This window comes from Muntiacus reevesi, chromosome 2 (genome assembly GCF_963930625.1).
Source record: "Muntiacus reevesi chromosome 2, mMunRee1.1, whole genome shotgun sequence".
NCBI classification, from domain to species: domain Eukaryota; kingdom Metazoa; phylum Chordata; class Mammalia; order Artiodactyla; family Cervidae; genus Muntiacus; species Muntiacus reevesi.
This window is the reverse complement of record NC_089250.1, coordinates 198,175,496-198,188,844: the sequence shown is the minus strand read 5'-3', so window position 1 is coordinate 198,188,844 and position 13,349 is coordinate 198,175,496. Positions and strand designations below refer to the sequence as shown.

Here is a 13,349-nt window from a genome sequence, read left to right as displayed (position 1 = left end):
ACTTCGTGCTTTTAAACATGCATCCTACCATCTGGCTACCACACTGTTGATAGAGTGATCATTCAAGTTAAAGACTACAGATAAAATACTGAGAGTACAAATAAATAGAAGCTGATTGTAAATTTGTTTATCATGGGCACAGGGAAGCACTTGATGAAATTAGCACACAAAGGCTGAATAAATTTTTATGTCAAACATCCAGTTCATTTCCTTGAAAGAAGAAAAGGGAATTTGCATTTCATAAGCATTGCCTGACTCAGTAACCAGGGAATGGCAGAGGAATGATGCTCAAAAAGAAGGGAGACTTTAAAAATTATCAAGGATAAAAAATAGAGCCTTGACTTAAATAATTTAACTCTAAATGAATAAACTTGGATGGATTTATCTTACTGGCTAATTCCTACAAGAGACTGGTGAGAACCTCTGTTATTTTAAGAAAGCTTCTTAGCATAATCAGGGATAAATTAATAGAAAAATTATTTCTAAAGAGGCCTAATATAAAAGCTCAATAAACATCAATTACTCATGGAAAAAAGTTATTGAGTACATGCAGCAGAACAACATATGTGACTTAAAACAATTTCACAAGTAAGCCCTATCTACATTACCTGGGAAATTTTTCTCAATGAATTCTTTGAACTCCTCTAGTTTATCTTCATTATCATCAATGTTAATCTTTGCTGTCAGAGTATATATGTTACCAAACTTGTTCTTGAGGTGACGTGGGCTGCCTAGGCACCTGAACTGCCCCTTTACCATGATGGCCAGCCTGGTACAAAGGGCCTCACATTCTTCCATGCTAGAGGCACAAAGGATATATGAATGAAGAGACTCCCTCTCAGAAGCAAAACTTTATATTTCAAAACAGAGCTATGATTATAAGGTAACACTTATAGTAAGAAGGGTTTATATTGCAAGTGATCATTACTAAGACCATATTTGGAAAGAGGAGATTTAAAAATTCAAAGCAGTTGATTTTTAAATTCACAAGAGAAACACTTCCCTGACTTCCTATCTTCTACCAAGTCTGGATTTCAGAACTTAACTGAGTATTCTAGATTTTCCCCAGGAATCAGCATTTGCTCACAGTCCCTCTTATGTACTTCACGTACTTAGACAAGTTCACTGACATATCCTTGACTCAAACTAATTCTCTCTTATACACTTCTGACTCTCACCCAAGTCTCCTAATGGGTCATACCTGTGGGAAGATATGATGATAGCTTTGCCACTGTTACATATCCATGTAACTGTGTCCCACATATGGTGCCTGGCTACTGGGTCCATGCCAGTAGATGGTTCATCCAGGAAAATAACTGAGGACTTCCCCATAAGGGCAATAGCAGTATTCAATTTACGTTTGTTTCCTCCACTTTATTGTCAAAGAAAGAGAGAGAAAGTGGAGGAGAAAGAAGAAATAAGATTATCGTTAATTCAACAGAATTAGCTCATATATCCACAATGCTGTGTATACACCAACTCATTTTCATTGAAATGACTTTTGGTGGGGTATGCTTTTTAGCATCATTATTGGTAAAATATTTTTGTTTTGAGGAGATAAATAACCATAGGGATACAGGAATGAATGTGTTCTTTTTGAAATGCAAAGGCTACAGATCATGTCTGCAAAAGATTAACTTCATACAAATGTGATCTGCCTTATTTCTGATATCTGAACCCTGACAGGAAGTAAGGCTACGTCACAGTCATTGCTTTCGTGTGACAGAGTTGTCAGGTTGAGTTTACAGGCATTCATGCTAAACAGCAGAAATACAGATGGGGAGTAGGCAGCTTAATAAATAAGCAGCATAATGTCTCACCTGTATGTGCAGACCAGCTTGTCAGCTTGGGTTTCCATGTGCATTGAATGCAGAAAGGTTTCCACATACATGCCGATGTCTGGCTCAGGAACACCCCGCAGCCTGGCGTACATGATCAGCACTTCCCGACCTGTCATGTGGCTCAGCATGGGGTCAGACTGAGGACAATAGCCAATTCTGGACCTAATCTGAATCAAGAGGGTGATTCACAAGCAATAAACCTAAGTCGACTATTCCATTGAACATACAGTAACATGGATGAGAGAGAAAATCTGAAGTTTCTAGCCCATGCTAACAAGAAGATGTGATACCCATAGAGCTCCGAGTAAGAATTATTTCTTTTTCAGTCTAAAGAAACTTTACACCTGGAACCCACTGTAGTAAAATGGAATACTAATATCCCTCTCTGGAATTTTCAGTACATATCTATTGTGCACCACAATGCACCCAAGATAACTCTTTGTTAGATGAAATTGCCTATTCAAATATCACCAGGAAAGAGCCATTCTATTAAGTCTATTAAAATAATGTATAGAATTTCACTTCCAGTAGTAGCCAGTAACTTCTATTAAGCCAACTATCCCACAGATGGAAATTATCATATACATTATAAATATCTTCTATGGGCTTCTCTGGTGGCTCAGATGGTAAAGAATCTGCCTGCAGTGTGGGAGATCCAGGTTCAATCCCTGGGTTGGGAAGATCCTATGGAGAAGGAAATGGCTACCCACTCCAGTGTTCATGCCTGGAGAATTCCATGGACAAAGAAGCCTGGTGGGCTACTGTCCATGGGGCCACAAAGAGTCAGACATGACTGAGCGACTAACACATATCCTTATATATTGAGTTGGCCAAAATGTTCATTCAGGTTTTTCCATACCATCTAACGGGAAAATCCAAACAAACTTTTTGACCAACTCAATATATATAAACACAAGAATAAATAATTTAGCTATATTAAACTAAAAAGCTGCTGTGCAACAAAGGAAACCATCAATAAAATGAAAGGGCAACCTACCAAATGGAACAAAATATTTGTGAATTATATACCTGATAAGGGGTTAATGTCCAACATATAAAAGAACTCATACAACTCAACATCAAAAAGACAAACAATCTGATTTTAAAAATGGGCATAGCAGGTTGGATGCATGAGACAAGTGCTCAGGGCTGGTGCACTGGGACAACCCAGAGGGATGGGATGGGGAGGGAGGAGGGAGGGGGAATCGGGATGGGAAAGACATGTAAATCCATGGCTGATTCATGTCAATGTATGGCAAAAACCACTACAATATTGTAAAGTAATTAGCCTTCAACTAATAAAAATAAATGAACAAAAAAATGGGCATAGGACCTGAATAGACATTTTTCCAAAGGAGATGTGCAGATGGCCAACAGGTACCTGAAAAGGTTCTCAACGTCATTAATCATTTAGGGAAATGCAAATTAAAGCCACAATGAGTTTTCACCTCACACCTGTTAAAATGGCTATTATCCAAAAGATAAGAGATAACAAATGCTGGTGAGGATGAGGAGAAAAGGGAACTCTTATGCAGTATTGGTGAAATATGAACTGGTGTAGCCACTATTGAAAACAGCATGGAGATTAAAAAATAGAAGTATCATATGACTCAGCAGTTCCACTTCTGGGTAGGGAAAAATGAAGGAAGGAAATAAAAATCCTAACTCAAAAAGATATCTGTACCCCTACGTTCAATGCAGCATTATTTACAATAGCCAAGACATAGAAACAACCTGTCTGTTGATAGATGAAGAAGGTGTGGTATATCTATACAATGGAATATTACTTTAGCCATAAAAGAATCTTATTTTACGTTACTTCATTGAAGAATGAATCTTTGAACCTTTCTCAGAAATTATGATTGTTTCAGTTTTTTCTATTCTATTTCTTCTGTGGTCAGTTTTAATTTGTATGTAACTAGAAAATTAGTTTTATTAAAGATTTAAATTTTATTTGCATGGAGTTGAATCAAGTACTTTGTGTTTCTTATAATTTCAATGTATTTGTGTTCCCTCTCTTTTTTAATAAGTTCATCCAGTTCTTTATTTTTACAAAGTTCTAGTTGTTTTGACTTATTGGTTAGCTGGCTCTATGTTTTTATATATTAATTTATATACTTGTCTGCATTTATACTTTTATATGCTTTCCTTCCATTAATTTTTTTCTGAGACAGGTGTTTATAAACTGTTTGTTTTACTCTTTTTAAAATTTAAATGCATATATATATGATTATTTTTTATTCAATTGTAATCAGAGAATATATATTTTTATACTTGGAAATACTATTTTTCAAATGTATGGCATAAAAATATTCGTGCTCATAAATGAATTATTTTTGAAAGATGTAGAATTTGATATGTATCAATCATGTTTACCATATTGACTATTGACTATGTTGTTTATGTATTTTTTGTCTGTATTTAGTTTCTACTGACATGGTCTGTCTTAAACTAAAAGAAGAGAATTAAACATTTCATATATTGGGTTGGCCAAAAAGTTCCTTCTTTTTTTAAAATAAAAATATTTTTCATTTTTACCAAGAACTTTATTGGACAATGTGTTCACCAATTTGTTCCACTACCTTCGTTATTTTTGAAGCAACTTCATAATTCCATCTTCCCAGAACTTTTAATTTTTTTGAGCAAAGAACATTTCCAGGTGCCTTTTACAGTCTCCCCGGGACTTGAAATTTTTTTCCATTAAAAGAATTTTGTAAAGACTGAAATAAATGAAAATCTGAAAGTGCAAAGTCTGGCAAATACCATGGGTGAATCAGAACTTCCCAGCCAAGCTATAACCATTAGTTTTTGCCTGGTTATCAAAGAAACGTGTGGTCTTGCATTATCCTGATGGAAGGTTATGCATTTTCTGTTGCCTAATTCTGGATGTCTTTCATGGAGTTCTGCCTTCAGTTGGTCTAATTGGGAAAATAATTTTTTGGAATTAATCACTTGGTTTTCCAAAAGGAACTCATAATAGAGGACTCCCTTCCAATCCCACCATACACACATCACCTTCTTTACATCAAGACCAGCTCCAGATCTCTTCTAGTCCACATTATTGTACAGTATCCATTTTTCATCATCTGTCACAATTTGTTTTAAAAGCAAAATGTCTTCATTACATTTTGGTAGAGAATCACATGCAGAAATATGATCAAGAAGTTTTTTTTTTTTTTTTTTTGCTTAACTTATATGTAACCCAAACATCAAAGCAATTAATATAATCAAGCTGGTGGGAATGATTTTCAACACTTAATTTGGTTATTTTGAGTATGTTGGCTATATCCCCCATGGTACAACATTGATTGTTCTCAATTAATATCTTGATTTGATTGCTATCAACTTCAACTGGCCTACCTGACTATGGACCATTGTCCATGAGAGATCTTCAGTATGAAACTGCAAAACACTTCTGACACTTAAAAAAAAAAAATTCTAGAAGGCTTTTATTATCTCTGCCCAGGGAGATAGAAAGGACTTAATTATTTTCTGTAAAGGGGAAGATTCCTATTAAAATTAAGTTGTTTTGTCACAGGAGGCAAAGATATCAGATTACATTTGGTGCAAAATTCTATAGTTTTGCTAATTTACCAGGAGATATAATTTATTTTCATTTAAGATTTTTACCGCAATCATGTTTCCATGTTGCAACATAGTTTTTGTAATTTTCACAATTTTTCCTAGTTGTTTTTTCTCTCTTCAATCTTTATTTTTCCTTAATATACATATTTCATTGAAGTATAGTTGACTTACAATGCTTCAAGTACACAGCAAGGTGATTCAGCCAGACATATACACATTTATTATTTTCCAGATTTTCTCCATTATAGGCTACTAGAAGATATTGACTATATTTCCCTGTGCTATACAGTAAATGTTTGTTGCTTGTCTATTTTTTAAATTAGAAATCTAGCATTCTATTTATACTAAGTCAAACAAGTGATGTCAAATGTCAAAATTTTATAGTAAAAAATTTGTAAGTTTTCTAAAATATATGTATATTATACATACTATTTATATATATGTAAACAAAAGCTTTTATACTACACTTGGTAAAGGTTTGAGAAAGAACATAAAAAAAAAGAGAAGAGATGGAGAAATTGGAAAACAAACTAAACGAAACAGAATATGAAATAGAAAAAGTGAAACAAACTAGGTAAAAGTAAAAGATCATCATATAGTCCAGTTGTTTTTCAATATGATTACTAATTAGAAACATATCGGAAGATTTGGAGAAAAAAAATTGTATTTTTCAAAAAGTTCCAATTGATATGCATCTGGATTTCAAGAAGTGATTACAGGTTTTTCTATTAAATCATAGTTTTGGTTTATATAACATTCTGCTATTTTTTCTATTGACCAGTCATGAAACAATGGTAAGTGAGTAATAGTAGCACAATCACAATAGTAAAAAAGGTTTATCAGTTTTCACAATCAATAGCCAGATGAAAAATAAAAGACAATTATAATTGCAAACCACAATGGGAACATGATTAACCTAACAATATAAAATAATTACATACAATTTGGGGGGGTGTTAAGCTTGATGTGGTAAGTGGAAATGCATACATGCACATGTTTTCATGTACATATGTCTTTTGGTTGGTGCATCTAATCCATTTACATGTCAGGTAATTATCCATGTGTATGACCCTATTACTGTTTTCTTAATTGTTTGGATTTATTTTCTGTAGATCTTTTCCTTCTTTTGTGTTTCCTGCCTAGAGAAGTTCCTTCAGCATTGGTTGTAAAGCTGGTTTCAGTTCAGTTCAGTCCCTCAGTCATGTCCGACTCTTTGCGACCCCATGGACAGCAGCATGCCAGGCTTCCCTGTCCATCACCAACTCCTGGAGCTTGCTCAAACTTTTGTCCATCGAGTCAGTGATGCTATCCAGCCATCTCATCCTCTGTTGTCCCCTTCTACTCCTGTCTTCAATCTTTCTCAGTGTGGTGCTGAATTCTCTTAACTTTTGCTTTTCTGAACAGCTGTTGATTTCTCCATCAAATCTGATTGAGAGTCTTGCTGGGTAGACTATTCTTGGTTGTTGATTCTTCCCATTCATCAGTTTAAATATATCATGCTATTCCCTTCTGGCTTGTAGAGTTTCTGTCAAGAAATTAGCTTGTAATCTGATGGGAGTTCCCTTGTATGTTATTTGTCATTTTCCCCTTGTTCCTTTCAATATTTTATCTTTGTCCCTAATTTTTGTCAGTTTGATTACCATGTGTCTCGGTATGGTCCTCCTTGGATTTATCTTTCCTGGGACTCTCTGTGCTTCCTGGACTTGGTTGATTATTTCCTTTCCCATGTTAGGGAAGTTTTCAGCTATGATTATCTCTTCAAATATTTTCTCAGGTCCTTTCTCTCTCTTTTCCTTCTGGGACCTCTATAATGCCAATGTTGGTGCATTTAATGTTGTTCCAGAATTCTCTTAGGCTGTCTTCACTTCTTTTCACTTAAAAAAAAAAATTCTGTTCTGCAGAATTGATTTCCACTATTTTGTCCTCCAGGTCATTTATCCATTCTACCTCAGTTATTGAGTTATTGATTCCTTTGAGTGTATTATTCATCTCTGTTTGTTCTTTAGTCCTTGTAGGTATTTGGTAAACATTTCTTGCATCTTCTCCATTGTTTTCCTGCGATCTGGATAATCTTCAACACCGTTATTCTGAATTTTTTTTTTTTCTGGAAGACTGCCTATCTTCTCTTTATTTATTTTTCTTGGATTTTATCTTGTCCCTTCATCTGGGATGTAAATTCTGCTTTTTCATCCAGATTAACTTTCTGTAATATGGTTTTTGTTCTAGCACCTGTGGGATGATGGTTCTGCTTCTTCTGTCTGCCCTCTGATGGAGGAGGCTAAGAGAGTTGTGTAAGCTTCCTGATGGGAGGGACTGGCAGTGGTAAAAACTGGTCTTGCTCTGGTGAACAGGGCTTGGCCAGTGAAACTTTAATTCAATTATCTGCTTATTGGTGGGGTCGTTCTCCTTCCCTGGTAGTTTTAGGCCTGAGGCTACCCAGCCCTTGGGTCTAGGGCTCTATGGTCAGGTTAATGGTGAACTCCAAGAGGGTTTATGCCAAGGGGATCTTTCCAGAGTGCTGCCACCAGTGCGCCTGTCCCTGTGGTGAGCCCCTGCTGACCCATGCCTCCACAGGAGACCCTTCAACAAAGTAGTTTTGTTTTAGTCCCTTGTGGAGTCACTGCTCCTTTCCTCTGGACCTTGGTGCATGCAAGATTATGTCTGTGTTCTTCATTTAAGACTGGAGTCTTATTTCCCCCAGTCCAATGGAAGTCCTATAATCAAATCCCACTGGCCTTCATAGTCAGATTCCCTGGGATTCCCAGTCCCTTTGTCAAAACCCCAGGCTGGGAAGCCTGATGTAGGGTTCAGAAACTTTGCACCAGTGGGAGAACTTCTTTTGTATTAAGGTTCTCTGGTTTGTGGGTTACCCACCCAGTGGGAATGGGATTTGACTTTTATTGTGATTGTGCCCTTCCTACCAACCTGCTGTGGCCTCTTCTTTGTCTTTGGATGTAGTGTATATTTTTTGGTGGGTTCCATCATCCTCCTGGAGCTTCCCAGGTAGTGCTAGTGGTAAAGAATCCACCTGTCAATGCAGGAGACACGAGAGACTTGGGTGATTCTGGTTCGATCCCTGGGTCAGGAAGATCACCTGGAGAAGGGAATGGCACCCCACTCCAGTAATTTTGCCTGTAAAATCCCATGGACAGAGGTGTCCGGCAGGCTACAGTCCATCTGACCACAAGGAGCAGGCACGACTGAGCAATGCACTATGCTGGAGCCAGAACAGGTGAAATAACTCAATGTGTAACCAAAAGAAACAATGATCCATACCATGCAAGGCCACTCAAGATGGAAAGGTCATGGTGGAGAGTTCTGACAAAATGTGGTCAACTGGAGAAGGGATTGGCAACCCCCTTCAGCATTCTTGCCTTGAGAACCCATGAACAGTGTGAAAAGGCAAAAAGAAAGGACACTGAAAGATGAGCCTGCAGGTCAGTAGGTGTCCAATATGTTACTGGGGAAGAACTGAGAAATATCTCCAAAAAGAATGAAGAGGCTTTGAACCATGGAGGAAACGAAACCCAGTTTTAGATACGTCTGGTGGTAAAGGTAAATACGATGCTGTAAAGAACTGCATTGCATAGGAGCCTGGAATATTAGGTCCATGAATGAAAGTAAATTGGCAAGTGTAACATTGACATTTTAGAAATCAGTGAACTAAAATGGATGGGAATGGGTGATTTAAATTCAAATGACCATTATATCTACTACTGTAGGCAAGAATCCCTTAGAAGAAATGGAGTAGCCCTCATAGTCAACAAGAGTCCAAAACACAGTGTTTGGGTGCAATCTCAAAAAAGGACAGAATGATCTTGGTTCATTTCCAAGGCAAACCACTCAACACCACAGTAACCCAAGTGTATGCCCCACCACTAATGTCAAAGAAGTTGAAGTTGAACAGTTCAATGAAGATCTACAAGACATTCTAGAACTAACAGCAAAAAAGATGTCATTTTCATCATAGGGGACTGGAATGCAAAAATAGGAAGTCAAGAGACACCTGGAGTAACAGGCAAGTTTGGCCTTGGAGTACAAAATGAAGCAAACCAAAGGCTAACGAGTTTTGCCAAGAGAACATCCTCATCATAGCAAATACCTACTTATAACTACATAAGAGATGACTCTACACATGGACATCAGATGGCCAATACAAAAATGGCCAATACAAAAATTAGATTGATTATATTCTTTGCTGCTGATAATGGAGTAGATTTCTATTGTCAGCCATAACAAGACTGGAAGCTGACTGTGGTCTAAGATCATGAGGTCCTTATTGCAAAATTCAGACTTACATTGAAGAAAGTTGGGAAAACCACTAGGTCATTCAGATATGACATAAATCAAATCTCTTATGACTACACTGTGGAAGTGACAAAAGCATTCAAGGGATTAGATCTGATAAACAGAGTGCCTGAAGAACTATGGACGGAGGTTCATAATATTGTATAGGAGGTGGTAACCAAAACCATCTCTAAGAAAAAGAAATGCAAGAAGCCACAATGGTTGTCTGAGAATGCCTTAGAAAAATCCATGAAAAGAAGAGAAGCAAAAGGCAAAGGAGAAAAGGAAAGATATATGCATCTGAATGCAGAGTGCAAAAGAATAGCAAGGAGAGACAAGAAAGCCTTCTTAAGTGAACAATGCAAAGAAATAGAGGAAAACAATAGAATGGGAAAGACCAGTGATCTCTTCAAGAAAATTAGAGATACTAAGGGAAAATTTCATGCAAAGATGGGCACAATAAAGGACAGAAACAGTAAGGAACTAACAGAAGCAGAAGAGATTAAGAAGAGGTGGCAAGAACACACAGAAGAGCTGTACAAAAAAGGCCTTAATGACCCAGATACCATGATGGTGCTGTCATTTACCTAGAACCAGACATCCTGGAGTGCAAAGTCAAGTGGGCCTTTGGAAGCATTACTATGGACAAAGCTAGTGGAGGTGATGGGATTCCAGCTGAGCTGCTTCAAATCTGAAAAGATGATGCTGTGAAAGTGCTGTACTCAATATGCCAGCCAATTTGGAAAACTCAGCAGTGGCCACAGGACGGAAAAGGTCAGTTTTCATTCTAATTCCAAAGAGCAATGCCAAAGAATGTTCAAACTACCCCACAATTGCACTCATCTCACAAGCTAGCAAGGTAATACTCAAAATCCTTCAAGCTAGGATTCAGCAGTAGGTGAACTAAGAACTTCCAGAGGTACAAGCTGTGTATAGAAAAGACAGAGGAACCAGAGACGAAATTTCCAACATCCCTCGGATATTAGAAAATGCAAGAGAGTTCTGGAAAAACATCTGCTTCTGCTTTATTGACTATGCTAAAGCCTTTGACCATGGATCACAACAAGCTGTGGTAAATTCATAAAGAGATGGGAATGCCAGACCACCTTACCTGCCTCCTGAGAAACCTGTATGCAGGTCAAGAGGCAGCAGTGAGATGTGGACATGGAACAGCAGTCTGGCTCAAAACTGGGAAAAGAATATGTCAAGGCTGTATATTGTCACTGTGCTTATTTAATTTATATGAAGAGCACATCATGCAAAATGCTGGGCTGGATGAATCACAAGCTGGAATCAAGATTGTTGGGAGAAATATGAATAACCTCAGACATGTAGATGGCACCACCCTAATGGCAAAAAGTGAAGAGGAACTAAAGAACCTCTTGATGAAGGTGAAAGAGGAGCCTGAAAAAGCTGACTTGAAACTCAACATTAAAAACCTAAGATCATGGCATCTGGTCACATCACTTCAAGTCAAATAGATGGGGAAAAAGTGCAGACAGTGACAGACTTTATTTTTTCTCGGGCTCCAAATAACTGCAGGCATGACTACAGCCATGAAATTAAGACTCTTGCTCTTTGGAAGAAAAACTATGACAAACTTAGACAGAATACTAAAAAGCAGAGACATCACTTCTCTGACAAAGGTCTGCGTAGTGAAAGCTGTGATTTTTTCAGTAGTCATGTAATGATGTGACAGTTGGACCATAAAGAAGGCTAAGTGCCAAACGATTGATGCTTTTGAACTGTGGTGTTGGAGAAGACTTTTGAGAGTCCCTTAGACAACAAGGAGGTCAAACTAGTCAATCCTAAAGGAAATCAACCCTGAATGTTCATTGGTGAGATTGATGCTTCAGGTGAAGCTCAAATACTTTGGCCATGTGATACAAAGAGCTGACTCTTTGGAAAAGACCCTGATGCTGGGAAAGACTGAGGGAAGGAGGAGAGGGTGGTGACAGAGGATGAGATGTTTGGATGACATCACCAATTGAATGGACATGAGTTTGAGCAAACTCCAGGAGATAGTGAAGGACAGGGAAGTCTGGCATACTGCAGTCTATGGAGTGGCAAAGAGTCAGACATGACTGAGTGGCTGAACAATAACAAAGCATTCTCCTGTTGATGGTTGTTCAACAGCTAGTTGTGATTTTGGTGCTCTGGCAGGGGAAGATGAGTGCACTTCTTTTCACTCTGCCATAATGAACCAGAAGCCCTGACACATTTGATCAATCACAGCACTTCATACACTGCACAAATCTTTTCTTGCATTTCAGTAGTGTTTTTAACTTTCTAGAAATAACAAAGCAAATTATGATGAAAATATTCCTTTTTTTTCCTTCTTCAATATTAAAGTAGCTATACAAAAATTCACCAATTTTGAAATTTTTTTGTTTTTAAAATGCACTGAGAAGAAAAAGAAATAAAAGGAATCCAGATTAGAAAAGAAGTAAAACTTTCACTGTTTGCAGATGACATGATCCTCTACATGGAAAATCCTAAAGACACCACCAAAAAATTACTAGAGCTAATCAATGAATATAGAGAAGGAAATGGCAACGCACTGTAGTATTCTTGCCTGGAGAGCCCCATGGATGGAGGAGCCTGGGGGCTGCAGTCCATGGGGTCACAAAGAGTCAGATACGACTGAAGTGACTAAGTAGCAGTAGCAGTAATCAATGAATATAGTAAAGTTTCAGGATATAAAATTAATACACAGAAATCCCTTGCATTCCTATACACTAGCAATGAGAAAACAGGAAGAGAAATTAAGGAAACAATCCCATTCACTATTGCAACTAAAAGGATAAAATTCTTAGGAATAAATTTACCTAAAGAGACAAAAACCCTATATATATATAATATATTTTTAATATTTTATATATAAAATATATTATATATAAATATATATATTTATATATATAAAGCTATAAAACACTGGTGAGAGAAATCAAAGATGACACAAATAGATGGAGAAATGTACCATGTTCATGTATTGGAAGAATCAAGATAGTGAAAATGAGTATACTATCTCCAATAGGTTCACTTCAATCCCTATCAAGCTACCAATGGTATTTTTCATAGAACTAGAACAAATAATTTCAAAATTCATATGGAAACACAAAAAACCTCAAATAGCCAAAGCAGTCTTAAGAAAGACGAATGGAACCAGAGGAATCAACCTGCCTGATTTCAGACTATACTACAAAGCTACAGTCATCAAGACAGTATGGTACTGGCACAAAGACAGAAATATAGATCAATGGAACAAAATAGAAAGCCTAGAGATAAGCCCACGCACCTATGGACACCTTATCTTTGACAAAGGAGGCAAAAATATACAGTGGAGGAAAGACAATCTCTTTAACAACTGGTGCTGGGGAAACTGGTCAACCACTTGTAAAAGAATGAAACTAGAACACTTTCTAACACCATACACAAAAATAAACTCAAAATCGATTAAAGATCTACATGCAAGACCAGAAATTATAGAACTCTTAGAGGAAAACATAGGCAAAACACTCTCTGACACAATTCACAGCAAGATCCTTTATGACCCACCTGCCAGAGTAATGGAAATAAAAATAAACAAATGGGACCTAATTAAACTTAAAATCTTTTGCAAAATGAAGGAAACTA

At 37.1% G+C, this 13,349-nt stretch overlaps 1 protein-coding gene across 1 annotated transcript in view; it reads right to left on the bottom strand.

Moving 5' to 3' along the window:
• Positions 1–13,349, bottom strand: part of LOC136158513 (phospholipid-transporting ATPase ABCA3-like) — a 240,741-nt gene that overhangs the window by 26,716 nt on the left and 200,676 nt on the right. The window contains exons 27-29 of the mRNA XM_065920320.1: positions 1,821–2,008; positions 1,202–1,372; positions 609–799 (exon numbers count right to left, since the gene is read on the bottom strand). Coding sequence (XP_065776392.1) covers positions 609–799; positions 1,202–1,372; positions 1,821–2,008 — 550 coding nt within the window. The remainder of the gene's footprint in view (positions 1–608; positions 800–1,201; positions 1,373–1,820; positions 2,009–13,349) is intronic.